The sequence below is a fragment of the Musca domestica genome, unplaced genomic scaffold (genome assembly GCF_030504385.1).
Source record: "Musca domestica strain aabys unplaced genomic scaffold, Musca_domestica.polishedcontigs.V.1.1 19, whole genome shotgun sequence".
NCBI lineage: Eukaryota > Metazoa > Arthropoda > Insecta > Diptera > Muscidae > Musca > Musca domestica.
In genome coordinates this window covers 10,015,570-10,034,103 of record NW_026712245.1, presented here as the reverse complement: position 1 = coordinate 10,034,103, position 18,534 = coordinate 10,015,570, and the positions used below count along the sequence as shown (strand labels likewise).

The window sequence follows — 18,534 nt, the reverse complement described above, 5'->3', positions numbered from 1 at the left end:
TTTTTCTCTCTCCTTTTTTCCAGTAATTGTGGTTTCCGACCGGTTTTAAATGAAGTACCGCCACCACCAACATCCCTTGCCAGCAGTGCCTCAGCAGCAGCCGCTGCCGCCGCCGCAGCACGGGCCAATCATGCTCCATCGCTGTTCTTGCCACCACATTTGGCCTCGTTGAGCTCTCAATTTTCACAGCAGCCACTGTTTCCCGGTTTGAAAGGTAATAATTGTTGTTCTATGGAAATTTGATATGGTTTTGATTTTTCATTTCAACCAACAAACGCACACACACCCCGACTTACATACAGACCACTAGAACAAACGACATGTAGAACGGATATAAGCCAAAAAAAATCCCTCTAACAAGGACTAACAACTAGGCACAACATGCAGCCTTTTTGGATGATAGAAGAAAAAGGAATGGGGGGGAAAGAGCGGCAGGGGAAAAATGATTTTATTAAAATTTCATCATCGTCATCAGCAGCAGCATCATCATCGTCGTCGGTTGGATGATGGAAAACCCCAGATTGGTAAAATTTGTCAATCAGTTATGCATTTCGAAATAGACAAACAACCTGCCTGCCAGCCAACCAGTCAGCCAAAGAGGCAGTCTGTCTACCACACTCAGGGACAAACGAACTCAATCAAAGTGGATAGATAACTTTCCACGACATCAAATGCAATTAATGTCGTCAAAAGAAAAGCTTTATCGATTGATTTCTTTTTTTTTCTCTCGCATAGGGCTTTCCCAAACCCACTTCCCCCCAACAACCAGGCACAGGCTGCCGATACAAATTCTAATTGACAGCCTTTGATTTTTAAAGCTTTTAGTTAAATTAGCTAGCTAGACAGACGGAAGAACATGTGGTAGGAATTTTTCTAAGCCCTTTCAGTGTCAATGAAAATTTTTGTCGAGATAAAAATCTGAAATTCCGTACTAATTTACTAAAATGTGCTCAGAAATTCGAAAACGAAACTAATAGAATAGAACTGCAATATTTTTAAATAGCGAACGTGTCTGTTATTAAAAAATATCAAAAATAACGGTTCGTAAGAAAAACAAAAAATGGCAAAGAAAGAGAGTACTTTTAAATGTCAAATATATTTGACAAAAACACTGAAAGGGTTAATGTCAGTTGGAATGAAACAAGAAGTGAATGTTGTTACCGGAAAAATCTAAATTTTGGATAAGCCCTTCCATAATGTTCCCGAGCATTATAGAATGAATTTTAATTGATATATATTCCTCGAATTCCTTGCAAAAATGGCAACCTATTTCCACAACTATACCCAGTCCTTTTGGTATTGAAATGTGTGACGGTTGAAATATTTTGAACACCATAACTCCTCTTAAATGAACCGTCTTAAGGAGTACCCTAATAAGGCAGGGTTTGGACTATTTTGGCCACGTGGCAGGTTTGGACTATTTTGGTCACTTCCTTCACTTGATATGAGATATATAATAATTTGTAGAAAATGTTAAAATGTGCGTACAGAAAAAAATATTGGTATGGGCAACATTACAAGAAAATCGAATATTTATATCCAATTTTATGCGAAATCATAAATTCCGATAAATTCCATGTTCATATCAGGTTTCTGGTTGATAGAAGTATTTAGATATAGAATCGCTGACTTGTTTCGCAAGTTATTGAAAATTGTGAGCCTTTGTGGGTGAGGTACCAGAAGAGTTCGCAGATATTATCATCTTCACAACAGATGTTGTATTAGTAGAACTAACGGTATGTGTCAAAAATGAAGAGAACCGTATGCTTATTTCGGATTTTATAATCGTTTTGGTTATTCAAAATGTTGAACCTTTATAGGGGGGTACCAGAAGAAATGGTCCGATCTTTACCATCTTTACAACAGTTCTTGTTTTGATGGAAATATTGAGATGTACCAAACCTGAATGGAATCGGATGTTAATTTCGCGTTATATGAGCTTCATGGATATTCAAAATTTTGACCCTTTGTGGGGGAGGTACCAGAAGGAGTGGATCGATATATCCCATTTTCACAGCAGATCTTGTGTTAGTAAAAATAATGGAATGTGTAAAATATAAAGAGAACCTGGTGCTTATTTCGGAGTTTGGTTATTCAAAACGTTAAGCTTTCGTGGGGGTGGTACCAGATGAAATGGTCCGATCTCTATCATCTTTACAACAGATCTTTTGTTAATGGAAATATTCAGATGGGCCAATTCTAAATGGAATCGAATGTTACTTTCGCGTTTTATGAGCTTCGTGGATATTCAATATTTCGACCTTTTGGGGGGAGGTACTAGAAGGAATGGGCCGATGTTGTCCATTTTCGCACCTGACATTGCACAGACGCAAATATTAAGATTTGCCAAGTTGGAGCAAAATCGAATAATCGTTTCTCTTTCTGTGCAGAAAATATATTTTTTGAAAATTGCGATCCTTTGTGGAGGAGGTACCAGAAGGAGTGGACCGATATTGCCCATCTCCGAACTCGATCTAAGTATTACGATGTACCAAGTTCGCATACGCCCTTCGAGAGTTATCTTGCGCACTAGCCAGCCAGACAGACAGCGCTAGATCGACTCCAAATGTCCTGAAACGGATTTGGTCTAAAGAGACCTAGGGTCTAAAACCTTCATTTCGTCTAGGCACCTTTTGACCGTATCAAATGATATATACCCTCTCTAGCCATATGGCTCAGGGTATAAAAACAGTAAACAGGAATGGTCGAATGTCGGGCGGCCGACTATGCGTATCATGGCTTTAGAGTCACAATTTGGGAATTATATCCAACTCTGAATCGATTTTCAACAAATTTGACGGAGGCTTTTGTACCAAATAGCATTGCTGTATAGTGCATGATATGACTTCGATAAGGATTATATAAAAATATAAAAGTGAATATGAAAATATGTATCAGATTTAGGCTGATATTACATGTATGGTGAACAATAACCTTCAAATCGAGGGTATATAAAAATCTGAATCGATCTCGATAAAATTTGGCAGAGGTATTTTCGAGCTGTAACTTATGTCCGATATCAAATATCCTTGTTGTGGAGTGAGTGTGAGGGACTTTAACACCTAATCTGATGAAACATATACATGGGAGCTATAGCTATATTTGAGCGGATTTTTCAAATTTACTGTACTTGCTTCTAGATTGAATTCGGTCGGATATGCCAAAATTCAGGTCATTTGAACTGATATTGGCTATTTGGTGCACAATTAACCTGAAATCGGATAAAGATATATGTGGAGCTATGTCTAAATCTGAACCGATCTTGACAAAATTTTAGGCACTTATTTCTGAGCTGTGTCTGATATCTGGTACCATATATAATTGTTGCTGAGTGCATATTACGCATATGAGGATTTATGAAAAATCTAAATGCTAGTCATACCAAAAGTCAGATTTGGACTTGAAATTTTCCTTATATACCCAAACTTAAAAGTAGTTCTTGGCATAGTTAGAATATATTGTTACAAATTTCAATAACCGAACTTTTTTAATTTTTTTTTTTCACAAATGTTAATAATTGAAAAGCTGCCTCTTTATATATCCAAAATTATGTAATTAATTAATCTTTAATTTTGTTGTGTATTTTTTTTCTTTCCAGGCGTCCCCTCATTCCCCGGCCTCTGCGCCTGCTGTCCCCTAAAACCGCATCACACAGGATCCGGTGCTCCCGGAAGCTCCATAAACGTCTCTTGCTCTTCAACGAACAGCTCTCCCGAATCACCACCCCATTCGGCCCATAGCAATTGTGATCCACGCTCATCTTCGGTGGCCGAATTGCGACGCAAAGCCCAAGAGCATTCGGCTGCCTTACTGCAATCTTTACACGCCGCTGCAGCTGCCGGTCTAGCATTCCCTGGACTTCACTTACCACCGCTCTCATTCCATCACAGCTCTCTTAGCAATGCCCATGCCCAGCATCATCATGCTGCAGCTGTAGCTGCGGCAAATGTCCGACTAAAGAACGAAGCCCAGGATATGACTCAGAGCACCATGAATGGTCTGGTGGCCAATATGATGCCATCGCTGATGGATCATCATCAGTCGTCATCGACATCGCCGCCTTCGAGTCATAGCACCACAACGCCACCAACAACATATCAATCGCATCAAAGTTCGCATCAGACGCATCAACAACAACAGCAGCAACAACAACAAATGCATACAGCTAGCCAATTGTCGCCACCAACCACACCCACTCAAATATCGTCGAATTCGTCGCCTAAGGAGGCTCCCTTGAACTGCACCAATGGGGCAATAATAACAAAAACTGAGGGTATTTAAGATTCCGAGGAGTTTTAAATTACCAAATTGCTTATGGTGGAGTTAGAATAGTAATGAGTATAATACGTATTCTTTTTACCTTGTATTGAGAAGAAGAGTATATATCAATTCCACAATGACGGAACTGTGTTAAAATTTAACAGTAATCGACTTAAATATGATTGTTGGTAGCAATGTTGCATTTCTTTCATATGGCTACGAGGGAAGTTAAAGAAGTCATGGACTTATTGATGTTTGAAATTTATACTTTTTCTCCATGATTCCGCAAAAATATAAAAGTGGTGGTCGAAAAATTTGAGACGTTTTAAAATCGACTTTGAATTGCTTGTATATAATAACTATAAAAAAATCTAAAATGACCAATTCTTTTTTAAATTTCCCATTAGTTCTTCATAAAATTTTATAAATACAATATATACCCAAATAATATAATAATATACATATATAAATATTGAAAAAATAGTATAAGCTTAGTTTTAGTTTAGAGTTTTCAAATACATTTTTTGACCTGCTGATATACCAACAAATTCGAATTGATGCCACAAAAGAGAATTATATTGTCAAAAATTTTAAATTTTCTATTTGAAACAAATAAAAAAACAGCTAAGTTTGCCGGGTCTGAACTTTTAATACTCTCCACGATTTGTAAGGTCCTGGTAAATTGCAAAAACCATTTCATTGAAAAATGTCGCTATAATTTTAAAAATCCGAATATCAAGTGATGGGGTTATAGGAAAACGTGGACCTTTACATCCCATTATCTGCCTGCGATGGTGTGCCAATTTTAAAATCCAAAAACCATGTTTAAGATAATTTTGTTGAAAAATATAGCTAAAATCTATAGATACTTTATGTTTATCTAGAGATATTACAAACAGAATGACAAACTTAACATCCCTCCATACTGTGGTGGATAAATTTAAAACAATCGTCAAAGTCAAATCTCTAAAAAATAAATTTTAAAATTAATATCCGATCTAGAGATCCTAAAAACAATTGGGCACATCAAAACAAAACTATTTTTTTTCAAAATGATGTTTAAAAACGTTGGAGACTTTCTATACCCTCAGCCATATGGCTACGAAGGGTATCATTTAGTACGGGCAAAACGTGCCTCATCGAAATAACGATTTTAGGCAATAGGCCTCTTTGACAAAATCCAATTCAGGACATTTTTTGTCGATCTAGCGATGTCCGTCCGATGTCTCGAAGGAAGTATTCGTTTTAGTCCAAACTTCGTGCATCGGAATATTGTTATTAAACTTAGATCAAGTTCGGAGATGGGAAATATCGGTCCACTCCTTCTGGTACCTCCCCCAGGGCGAAATTTCAAAGGAAATATTTTACTGCACAGAAAGGGAAAGCATAATTAAATTTTGCTCCAACTTTGCAAATCCTAGTATTTGCATCAATGCTAGATCAGGTGCGAAAATTGACAGTATCGGTTCACTCCATCAAGTACTTCCCCCACAAAGGGTCAAAATTTTGAATAATTATAAATCTTATAAAATGTGATGTAAGTATCCCATCGTCTTCAAATTACACACATCACAATATTTTTAATAACTCATGCTGTGAAGATGCGATATATCGGTCCACTCCATCATGTACGTCCCCCACAAGAAGCTCATAAATCGTAAAATTGAGAACCGATTCCCTTTCAAGCTGGGGATATCTGAATATTTCCATCAATTCAAGATCTGTTATAAAGACAGTAGAGATCGAACCATTCCTTCTGGTACCTTCCCCACAAAGGGTCAAACTTTTGGATAAACAAAACGATCATAAAATTCGAAATAAGCATCCGGTTCTCTTAATTTTTCATACATCCCATTATCTTGACTAAGACAAGATCTGCTGTAAATATGGGATATATCGGTCAACTACTTCTGGTACCTCCCCCACAAAGGGTAAAATTTTGAATATCCATGAAGTCCATAATTATGATCCGATTCCTTGGGATATCTAAATATTTCCATCAATACAAGATCTGTTATAAATATGGTAGAGATCGCACTATTCCTTCTGGTACCTCCCCACAAAGGGTTAAAAGTTTGAATAACCAAAACTATCATAAAATCCGCAATAAGCATCAGGTCTCCTATAAATTTCAGACAAACCATTGTTTTTACTAACACAAGATCAGCTGAGAACATGGGACATATTGGTCCACTCCTTCTGGTACCTCACCCACAAAGAGGTCAAATTGTTGAATATCCATGAGGCTCATAAAACGTGAAATTAAGATCCGATTTTATTCAGACTTAGGATATCTCCATCAATACAAGATCTGTTATAAAGATGGTAGAGATCGGACCATTCCTTCTGGTACCTTCCCCACAAAGGGTCAAAATTTTGAATAACCAAAATTATCATTAAATCCGAAAAAATATCCGGCTCTTTCGCATCTATTTTCCCTTGAAGATATCCGTCGATCATTTGTGGCATATTGTATTTCCAATTAATTTAAGTATTCATTAATTAAAACCATGTTTCATTTATTTATGAACTACGTCATTTGTAAATAATTTAGAATAACGAAATAAAAATTTGGAAAAAAGTAAAAATATTATATAAGCATGTATATTTATGTAAAGCCTTATATAACGAATATATAACATATTTCAATAACAGAAAAGAAAATAAAAAAAATATAAAAGCAAATAATTTTATCATATATTAAAAAAATATATATATTCTGAATAAATTCCATATAAATTAAAATAAATACATGACTTGCTAAAACCTAGATTTTCTTGAAATTAATTAAGAACTTTTATTATCTATTTTCATGCTAGACTTTATTTTTAACTCCAAATATGTATTCTTGTATAAATTAGGAAATATATAAACAATTAATAGTTAATACCTATATAGCATTGTAAAGGAAATAATAAATCGAATAAAATAAATATAAAAAAAAATGTGTTTTTCCTCCTCTATTCGGTATCTACAAACTAATATTCTGGCAAAAATTTGAATATTTGGGAACATGCAAAAGACCCCGAAAGGTCAATATTTAAGGAGTTATGGCCATTTTAAAAACCCTATTTTTCCTCTTTAAGAAACTGCAATTTAAAACATGGTAAAAAACCCGAAATGTCAATATTTAAGGAGTTATGGCCATTTTAAAATACCCTATTTTTCCTCTTTAGAAAACTGCAATTTAAAACATGCTAAAACCCCGAAATGTCAATATTTAAGGAGTTATGGCCATTTTAAAATACCCTATTTTTCCTCTTTAGAAAACTGCAATTTAAAACATGCTAAAAACCCCGAAATGTCAATATTTAAGGAGTTATGGCCATTTTAAAATACCCTATTTTTCCTCTTTAGAAAACTGCAATTTAAAACAAGCTAAAAACCCCGAAATGTCAATATTTAAGGAGTTATGGCCATTTTAAAATACCCTATTTTTTCCTCTTTAAGAAACTGCAATTTAAAACATGCTAAAACCCCGAAATGTCAATATTTAAGGAGTTATGGCCATTTTAAAATACCCTATTTTTCCTCTTTAGAAAACTGCAATTTAAAACATGCTAAAAACCCCGAAATGTCAATATTTAAGGAGTTATGGCCATTTTAAAATACCCCATTTTTCCTCATTAGAAAACTGCAACTTAAAACATGCTAAAAACCCCGAAATGTCAATATTTATGGAGTTATGGCCATTTTAAAATATCCTATTTTTCCTATTTAAGAAACTGCAATTTAAAACATGCTAAAACCCCGAAATGTCAATATTTAAGGAGTTATGGCCATTTTAAAATACCCTATTTTTCCTCATTAAAAACTGCAATTTAAAACATGCTAAAAACCCCGAAATGTCAATATTTAAGGAGTTATGGCCATTTTAAAATACCCTATTTTTCCTCTTTAGAAAACTGCAATTTAAAACATGCTAAAAACCCCGAAATGTCAATATTTAAGGAGTTATGGCCATTTTAAAATACCCTATTTTTTCCTCTTTAAGAAACTGCAATTTAAAACATGCTAAAACCCCGAAATGTCAATATTTAAGGAGTTATGGCCATTTTAAAATACCATATTTTTCCTCTTTAAGAAACTGCAATTTAAAACATGCCAAAAAACCCGAAATGTCAAAATTAAAGGAGTTATGGCCATTTTAAAATACCCTATTTTTCCTCTTTAAGAAACTGCAATTTAAAACATGCTAAAAACCCCGAAATGTCAATATTTAAGGAGTTATGGCCATTTTAAAATACCCTATTTTTCCTCTTTAAGAAACTGCAATTTAAAACATGCCAAAAAACCCGAAATGTCAAAATTAAAGGAGTTATGGCCATTTTAAAATACCCTATTTTTCCTCTTTAAGAAACTGCAATTTAAAACATGCTAAAAACCCCGAAATGTCAATATTTAAGGAGTTATGGCCATTTTAAAATACCCTATTTTTCCTCTTTAAGAAACTGCAATTTAAAACATGCTAAAAACCCCGAAATGTCAATATTTAAGGAGTTATGGCCATTTTAAAATACCCTATTTTTCCTCTTTAAGAAACTGCAATTTAAAACATGCCAAAAAACCCGAAATGTCAAAATTAAAGGAGTTATGGCCATTTTAAAATACCATATTTTTCCACTTTAAGAAACTGCAATTTAAAACATGCTAAAAACCCCGAAATGTCAATATTTAAGGAGTTATGGCCATTTTAAAATACCCTATTTTTCCTCTTTAAGAAACTGCAATTTAAAACATGCCAAAAAACCCGAAATGTCAAAATTAAAGGAGTTATGGCCATTTTAAAATACCCTATTTTTCCTCTTTAAGAAACTGCAATTTAAAACATGCCAAAAAACCCGAAATGTCAAAATTAAAGGAGTTATGGCCATTTTAAAATACCCTATTTTTCCTCTTTAAGAAACTGCAATTTAAAACATGCTAAAAACCCCGAAATGTCAATATTTAAGGAGTTATGGCCATTTTAAAATACCCTATTTTTCCTCTTTAAGAAACTGCAATTTAAAACATGCTAAAAACCCCGAAATGTCAATATTTAAGGAGTTATGGCCATTTTAAAATACCCTATTTTTCCTCTTTAAGAAACTGCAATTTAAAACATGCCAAAAAACCCGAAATGTCAAAATTAAAGGAGTTATGGCCATTTTAAAATACCATATTTTTCCACTTTAAGAAACTGCAATTTAAAACATGCTAAAAACCCCGAAATGTCAATATTTAAGGAGTTATGGCCATTTTAAAATACCCTATTTTTCCTCTTTAAGAAACTGCAATTTAAAACATGCCAAAAAACCCGAAATGTCAAAATTAAAGGAGTTATGGCCATTTTAAAATACCCTATTTTTCCTCTTTAAGAAACTGCAATTTAAAACATGCTAAAAACCCCGAAATGTCAAAATTAAAGGAGTTATGGCCATTTTAAAATACCCTATTTTTCCTCTTTAAGAAACTGCAATTTAAAACATGCCAAAAAACCCGAAATGTCAAAATTAAAGGAGTTATGGCCATTTTAAAATACCCTATTTTTCCTCTTTAAGAAACTGCAATTTAAAACATGCTAAAAACCCCGAAATGTCAAAATTAAAGGAGTTATGGCCATATTAAAATACCCTATTTTTCCTCTTTAAGAAACTGCAATTTAAAACATGCCAAAAAACCCGAAATGTCAAAGTTAAAGGAGTTATGGCCATTTTAAAATACCCTATTTTTCCTCTTTAAGAAACTGCAATTTAAAACATGCTAAAAACCCCGAAATGTCAAAATTAAAGGAGTTATGGCCATTTTAAAATACTCTATTTTTCCTCTTTAAGAACCTGCAATTTAAAACATGCTAAAAACCCCGAAATGTCAAAATTAAAGGAGTTATGGCCATTTTAAAATACTCTATTTTTCCTCTTTAAGAACCTGCAATTTAAAACATGCTAAAAACCCCGAAATGTCAATATTTAAGGAGTTATGGCCATTTTAAAATACCATATTTTTCCTCTTTAAGAAACTGCAATTTAAAACATGCCAAAAAACCCGAAATGTCAAAATTAAAGGAGTTATGGCCATTTTAAAATACCCTATTTTTCCTCTTTAAGAAACTGCAATTTAAAACATGCTAAAAACCCCGAAATGTCAATATTTAAGGAGTTATGGCCATTTTAAAATACCCTATTTTTCCTCTTTAAGAAACTGCAATTTAAAACATGCCAAAAAACCCGAAATGTCAAAATTAAAGGAGTTATGGCCATTTTAAAATACCCTATTTTTCCTCTTTAAGAAACTGCAATTTAAAACATGCTAAAAACCCCGAAATGTCAAAATTAAAGGAGTTATGGCCATTTTAAAATACCCTATTTTTCCTCTTTAAGAACCTGCAATTTAAAACATGCTAAAAACCCCGAAATGTCAATATTTAAGGAGTTATGGCCATTTTAAAATACCCTATTTTTCCTCTTTAAGAAACTGCAATTTAAAACATGCCAAAAAACCCGAAATGTCAAAATTAAAGGAGTTATGGCCATTTTAAAATACCATATTTTTCCACTTTAAGAAACTGCAATTTAAAACATGCTAAAAACCCCGAAATGTCAATATTTAAGGAGTTATGGCCATTTTAAAATACCCTATTTTTCCTCTTTAAGAAACTGCAATTTAAAACATGCCAAAAAACCCGAAATGCCAAAATTAAAGGAGTTATGGCCATTTTAAAATACCATATTTTTCCACATTAAGAAACTGCAATTTAAAACATGCTAAAAACCCCGAAATGTCAATATTTAAGGAGTTATGGCCATTTTAAAATACCCTATTTTTCCTCTTTAAGAAACTGCAATTTAAAACATGCCAAAAAACCCGAAATGTCAAAATTAAAGGAGTTATGGCCATTTTAAAATACCATATTTTTCCACTTTAAGAAACTGCAATTTAAAACATGCTAAAAACCCCGAAATGTCAATATTTAAGGAGTTATGGCCATTTTAAAATACCCTATTTTTCCTTTCTTTAAGAAACTGCAATTTAAAACATGCCAAAAAACCCGAAATGTCAAAATTAAAGGAGTTATGGCCATTTTAAAATACCATATTTTTCCACTTTAAGAAACTGCAATTTAAAACATGCTAAAAACCCCGAAATGTCAATATTTAAGGAGTTATGGCCATTTTAAAATACCCTATTTTTCCTCTTTAAGAAACTGCAATTTAAAACATGCTAAAAACCCCGAAATGTCAATATTTAAGGAGTTATGGCCATTTTAAAATACCCTATTTTTCCTCTTTAAGAAACTGCAATTTAAAACATGCTAAAAAACCCGAAATGTCAAAATTAAAGGAGTTATGGCCATTTTAAAATACCATATTTTTCCACTTTAAGAAACTGCAATTTAAAACATGCTAAAAACCCCGAAATGTCAAAATTAAAGAAGTTATGGCCATTTTAAAATACCCTATTTTTCCTCTTTAAGAACCTGCAATTTAAAACATGCTAAAAACCCCGAAATGTCAATATTTAAGGAGTTATGGCCATTTTAAAATACCATATTTTTCCTCTTTAAGAAACTGCAATTTAAAACATGCCAAAAAACCCGAAATGTCAAAATTAAAGGAGTTATGGCCATTTTAAAATACCATATTTTTCCACTTTAAGAAACTGCAATTTAAAACATGCTAAAAACCCCGAAATGTCAATATTTAAGGAGTTATGGCCATTTTAAAATACCCTATTTTTCCTCTTTAAGAAACTGCAATTTAAAACATGCCAAAAAACCCGAAATGTCAAAATTAAAGGAGTTATGGCCATTTTAAAATACCATATTTTTCCACTTTAAGAAACTGCAATTTAAAACATGCTAAAAACCCCGAAATGTCAATATTTAAGGAGTTATGGCCATTTTAAAATACCATATTTTTCCTCTTTAAGAAACTGCAATTTAAAACATGCTAAAAACCCCGAAATGTCAAAATTAAAGGAGTTATGGCAAAGACCTAAAATGGTAAAGACTAGACAAAATGCATTTTGAGCAAATGGTTTGTGTCTATACTATCCAGATAACAGCTTAGGACAGGACCATGTTAATATAAAAAACCCATTTATAGAAATATAAGACAAACAAAAATTTGAAAAATCCAAAAATTGGGTTTCAAAATTTTACTCCATAGACTTTCCCAGTTAATTGCATATTGCCTAAGCAGTTTTAATCGCTTAACATTGCTAACTATGTTGTTACGATATCATAACAACAGAGGTATTTTCACAGGGTTGCCATATCTTGACTCTGTCTTGTCCCATCTTTACACCTCTATGTCTTTGGTTATGGTCATTTTAAAATACCCTATTTTTCCTCTTTAAGAAACTGCAATTTAAAACATGCTAAAAACCCCGAAATGTCAATATTTAAGGAGTTATTGCCATTTTAAAATACCCTATTTTTCCTCTTTAGAAAATTGCAATTTAAAACATGCTAAAAACCCCGAAATGTCAATATTTAAGGAGTTATGGCCATTTTAAAATACCCTATTTTTCCTCTTTAAGAAACTGCAATTAAAAACATGCTAAAAACCCCGAAATGTAAATATTTAAGGAGTTATGGCCATTTTAAAATACCCTATTTTTCCTCTTTAGAAAACTGCAATTAAAAACATGCTAAAAACCCCGAAATGTAAATATTTAAGGAGTTATGGCCATTTTAAAATAACCTATTTTTCCTCTTTAGAAAACTGCAATTTAAAACATGCTAAAAACCCCGAAATGTCAATATTTAAGGAGTTATGGCCATTTTAAAATACTCTATTTTTCCTCTCTAGAAAACTGCAATTTAAAACATGCTAAAAACCCCGAAATGTCAATATTTAAGGAGTTATGGCCATTTTAAAATATCCTATTTTTCCTCTTTAGAAAACTGCAATTTAAAACATGCTAAAAACCCCGAAATGTCAATATTTAAGGAGTTATGGCCATTTTAAAATACCCTATTTTTCCTCTTTAGAAAACTGCAATTTAAAACATGCTAAAAACCCCGAAATGTCAATATTTAAGGAGTTATGGCCATTTTAAAATACCCTATTTTTCCTCTTTAGAAAACTGCAATTTAAAACGAAATGTCAATATTTAAAGAGTTATTGCCATTTTAAAATACCCTATTTTTCCTCTTTAGAAAACTGCAATTTAAAACATGCTAAAAACCCCGAAATGTCAATATTTAAGGAGTTATTGCCATTTTAAAATACCCTATTTTTCCTCTTTAGAAAACTGCAATTTAAAACATGCTAAAAACCCCGAAATGTCAATATTTAAGGAGTTATGGCCATTTTAAAATACCCTATTTTTCCTCTTTAGAAAACTGCAATTAAAAACATGCTAAAAACCCCGAAATGTCATTATTTAAGGAGTTATGGCCATTTTAAAATACCCTATTTTTCCTCTTTAGAAAACTGCAATTTAAAACATGCTAAAAACCCCGAAATGTCAATATTTAAGGAGTTATGGCCATTTTAAAATACCCTATTTTTCCTCTTTAGAAAACTGCAATTTAAAACATGCAAAAAACCCCGAAATGTCAATATTTAAGGAGTTATGGCCATTTTAAAATACCCTATTTAAGGAGTTATGGCCATTTTAAAATACCCTATTTTTCCTCTTTAAGAAACTGCAATTTAAAACATGCTAAAAACCCCGAAATGTCAATATTTAAGGAGTTATGGCCATTTTAAAATACCCTATTTTTCCTCTTTAGAAAACTGCAATTTAAAACATGCTAAAAACCCCGAAATGTCAATATTTAAGGAGTTATGGCCATTTTAAAATACCCTATTTTTCCTCTTTAGAAAACTGCAATTTAAAACATGCTAAAAACCCCGAAATGTCAATATTTAAGGAGTTATGGCCATTTTAAAATACCCTATTTTTCCTCTTTAAGAAACTACAATTGGCCTTTTTAAAATACCCTATTTTTCCTCTTTTAGAAACTGCAATTTAAAACATGCTAAAAACCCCGAAATGTCAATATTTAAGGAGTTATGGCCATTTTAAAATACCCTATTTTTCCTCTTTAGAAAACTGCAAATTAAAACATGCTAAAAACTCCGAAATGACAATATTTAAGGAGTTATGGTCATTTTAAAGTACCCTATTTTTCCTCTTAAAGAAACTGCAATTTAAAACATGCTAAAAACCCCGAAATGTCAGTATTTAAGGAGTTATGGCCATTTTAAAATACCCTATTTTTACTCTTTAGAAAACTGCAATTTAAAACATGCTAAAAACCCCGAAATGTCAATATTTAAGGAGTTATGGCCATTTTAAAATACCCTATTTTTCCTCTTTAGAAAACTGCAAATTAAAACATGCTAAAAACTCCGAAATGTCAATATTTAAGGAGTTATGGTCATTTTAAAATACCCTATTTTTCCTCTTAAAGAAACTGCAATTTAAAACATGCTAAAAACCCCGAAATGTCAATATTTAAGGAGTTATGGCCATTTTAAAATACCCTATTTTTCCTCTTAAAGAAACTGCAATTTAAAACATGCTAAAAACCCCGAAATGTCAATATTTAAGGAGTTATGGCCATTTTAAAATACCCTATTTTTCCTCTTTAAGAAACTGCAATTTAAAACATGCTAAAAACCCCGAAATATCAGTATTTAAGGAGTTATGGCCATTTTAAAATACCCTATTTTTCCTCTTTAAGAAACTGCAATTTAAAACATGCTAAAAACCCCGAAATGTCAATATTTAAGGAGTTATGGTCATTGTAAAATACCCTTTTTTCCTCTTAAAGAAACTGCAATTTAAAACATGCTAAAAACCCCGAAATGTCAATATTTAAGGAGCTATGGCCATTTTAAAATACCCTATTTTTCCTCTTAAAGAAACTGCAATTTAAAACATGCTAAAAACCCCGAAATGTCAATATTTTAGGAGTTATGGTCATTGTAAAACACCCTTTTTTCCTCTTTAAGAAACTGCAATTTAAAACATGCTAAAAACCCCGAAATGTCAATATTTAAGGAGCTATGGCCATTTTAAAATTCCCTATTTTTTCAACCAATTTCATTATAAAAACAATTCCCTTAAGAGATTTAATTTAAAATTTGCGTTTCCAAAAATTGTTCAATTTTAGAATAGTTTTTAAAATTATTATCATGATTTCATGTATTCAAGCTTAGCTTTGACTAGGAAAACAGAAAACAAATTGAACAAGCTTATCTTAATTTTGACCTTTGGTATTCGCATTTTTTCAAATTCTCTCAGATTGACAAAAAGCCGACGACAGCAAAATACAAAATGTCATAATATGTGTGTATGCATATGTTTGTACATCGCCATATAAGTGATAATTAAATGAAATTACTTTAGTTGCATTTGAAATATTAAACAAAAAACACTAGATTATTTCTATCAAAAAAAATGAAAGTTTTCGCCTTTTTGTTGACTGTACTCTTGGCCTTTTTCTCAACTTCATTGGCCTTAAAGGATCGTAAGTTGATATCTAGATTCATATTTTTTATATTTTTTATTTTAAGACATTCATAGGGTGAGATAAAAACTGCAACAAAGTCGAATTTCATAATTTTTATTTTTTTTATTTTATTGAATGAATGCAAAAAAATTCGGAAATAGCATCAAATTTTAGAATAAGGTTAGAATTGTTCGAATTGGTCACCTTTGGCACGAATTATGAAACTGTCACACGCTGCCGGAATGTTGCTCTGCGGTATTTTGGCCTATTCCCGTCGAAGCGCTTGCTTGAGGTGATCGACACCTTGGTATTTTTTAGTGCCAACCTTGCTTTCCAAAACACTCCAGACACAATAGTCCAAAGTATTGGTACCCGGAGATTTTGGGGGCCATTGTGCGCTGGAAATGAAGTGAGGAACCTCATTTTGTAACCATTCTTGGGTAGCACTTGCTGAGTGCGATCTGCGGCCAAAATGTTTGCGTGCCCAAGTCTATAATACTCCCTCCAGAATATTTTCACGATTATATTCGGCATTTATTCTGATGCCACGGTCGATTAATACGAGCGGAGAGTGACCATCGGCTGTTATGGCGGCCCACACCATCACCATGGCCGGCGCATGAGTTCTGGTGGCCAACCGAAGGTGCACATCTTCAGCTGGCTTCTTTGGCAAGTAAACACGATAATTTTGTTTGTTTACAAACAACGAATGTTTTCTCAACGGAGACGGAGAAAACCAAATTCGGCAGTTCACCACTTTCAAGCGAAGCAACTCTTTAGCTCTTTTGAGTATATTTTCTTTCTGTTGCGGTGTAAGTTCTCGAACTTTTTGGAATTTCAATGGCTTTACCCCGAGCTCATTTTTCAATATTTGCCAAATGGAATATTGCGATATGTTCAGCTCACGAGCCATTTTTCGGCCACTGCAGCGCGAATTTCGATCTAGTCGCTTCTTTACTTTTCGAACCATTTCTGCTGATGTTGCTGTTTTCTTCCGTCCACTTCCATGACATATGTCGGATTACGCTACCAGTATCCCAGTAACGAGCGATGGTACGAGACACAAAAGATTTATTCACATTTAAATGCTGTAGTGCCCTAACGATAGTCACTTGTGGTTTTCCAGCCAAATATAAAGAAATCACACTATCACGCTTGAATTCCATCACGAATAAGTTTTTTTTGTTTTTCTGGTTCTCACAAAAATGTTTTTGTACGCTTGTAAACAATATATTGATCTGTCACTGGAATAATTTTAACAGCTGTCGGACAAGTGGCTTAGAAATGACAGCAGTCTGAAGTTGTTTGTAGTTTTTTTCATCTCACCCTGTACATTTCTATTTTAACAAAATTAAGGATTGTAGAATATCTTAAATGAAGATTCTTCGGCATTTTCGGAACATTTTTAAATAATTTTGGATAAGGCTTGAGATTTACAATTTTTTGATGATTTAACAATACTTGGATATTTGGCTTCCCGAAGTGGACAAACGTTTTGTAACCGGAAATGTTTGTAAATTTTAAACACAATAGTCGTCTCACCTATCACGAGTGTTTGTCAATATGAAAATGATTTCGTTTTCTCAACATGCCTGTGCTGGCCTATCATTGCACACAATATCTTATCAATCTACAAACATTGCCTTATCACTGCTTTAAATAGTTCAAATATCCTTAGAATGAACAAATTCAGGTAGCCTCTGAATACGAATAAAGACGACTGCAGTTTATAAATAACCAGAACATGAGAAAAGTACACTTCAGTTGCCAAACACACTTCGCCCACGAAGTAACACATCTACACACCTCTTGAAAATGAAATTACTGATATACCTTGCATTTATGTTATCACTTATTTCGATATCCGTGTCGTTTAAGGATTGTAATTTATTATTTTTCAAAAATATTTTCAATGTTAAAATTCATTGTATTCCATTTTCATTGCAGCCATTTGCGGTCAGCCCTCCGCAGTGATTGGAATCTGTCGTGCTGAGATACCGAAATTTACCTATAATGCCGCATCAAATGAATGCATTTCATTCGTCTATGGCGGCTGCCACGGAAATGACAACAATTTTGCCACAAAGGAAGAATGTGAAGAAAAGTGCAAAGAATAATTGACGAATAAAATTAACAATAAATATGAAATGAAAGAAAAGTGATGAAGTTTTTATTAAAACGAGTTAGAAAGTATCAGTCGGTTTTGCCTACAGATGTATACCCTCAGCCAATGTTCGAAGATTTAAATATATTTTGACTCTTGTTATGATTATTTAAACTGTTGACCCTCTATGAAGTAGGTTCCTAAGAAATGGGCCAATATTGTCTATTTCGTATCGGACATAAATGAATATGATATAAATATTGAGACGTGCCAGGTTTGGACAATATTGGTTACGTCTTTCACTTTATATGAGATATGTGAAAGTCAACCGAAGTATTCCCTTTTCATGCTTCATCTAATTCAGATAGGTATGGGAAAAATAACAAGGAAATCGGACAATTTATGCGAAGTCATGAATATCTGGTTTCTGGTTGAAAGAAATATTTAGATATAGTAAGTTGTAAAGAATCACCAACTTGTTTCGCAAATTATAACAGATAAAAGTATCGAAAATTGTAAAACTTTGTGAGTGAGGTACCACAAGGAGTGGACCGATATATCCCATTTTTACAGAAGATCTTGTGTCGGAAGAATTAATGGGATGTGTGAAATATTAAGAGAACCGAATGCTTATTTCGGATTTTATAATCGTTTTGGTTCTTCAATACTTTGACCCTTTGTGAGGGAGGTACCAGAAGAAATAGTCCGATCTGTATCATCT

General features: G+C 33.0%; 2 protein-coding genes across 3 annotated transcripts in view; both read left to right on the top strand.

The window, feature by feature from the left end:
• LOC109613748 (paired box protein Pax-6-like) overlaps positions 1-7,049 on the top strand; it is a 115,570-nt gene extending 108,521 nt beyond the window's left edge. For both annotated transcript variants that reach the window (XM_059121269.1, XM_059121270.1), the window contains 2 exons: positions 24-214; positions 3,599-7,049. In XM_059121269.1, coding sequence (XP_058977252.1) covers positions 24-214; positions 3,599-4,281 — 874 coding nt within the window. In that variant the 3' untranslated portion in view covers positions 4,282-7,049. The remainder of the gene's footprint in view (positions 1-23; positions 215-3,598) is intronic.
• Positions 7,050-15,612: 8,563 nt separating this feature from the next.
• LOC101892161 (kunitz-like toxin PcKuz3) lies at positions 15,613-17,871 on the top strand. The gene is made up of 2 exons (XM_005182621.4): positions 15,613-15,727; positions 17,657-17,871. Exons 1-2 carry the CDS (start codon positions 15,658-15,660, stop codon positions 17,824-17,826), a joined length of 240 nt encoding a protein of 79 aa, XP_005182678.1. The 5' UTR covers positions 15,613-15,657; the 3' UTR covers positions 17,827-17,871.
• Positions 17,872-18,534: the final 663 nt, after the last annotated feature.

Excerpts from the sequence above, each read along its gene's own strand:
- LOC101892161 (XM_005182621.4), top strand. The coding sequence starts at position 15,658 with ATGAAAGTTTTCGCCTTTTTGTTGACTGTACTCTTGGCCTTTTTCTCA. Across the intron at positions 15,728-17,656 it reads TTCATTGGCCTTAAAGGATC|CCATTTGCGGTCAGCCCTCC; the intron begins GTAAGTTGATAT and ends TTTTCATTGCAG.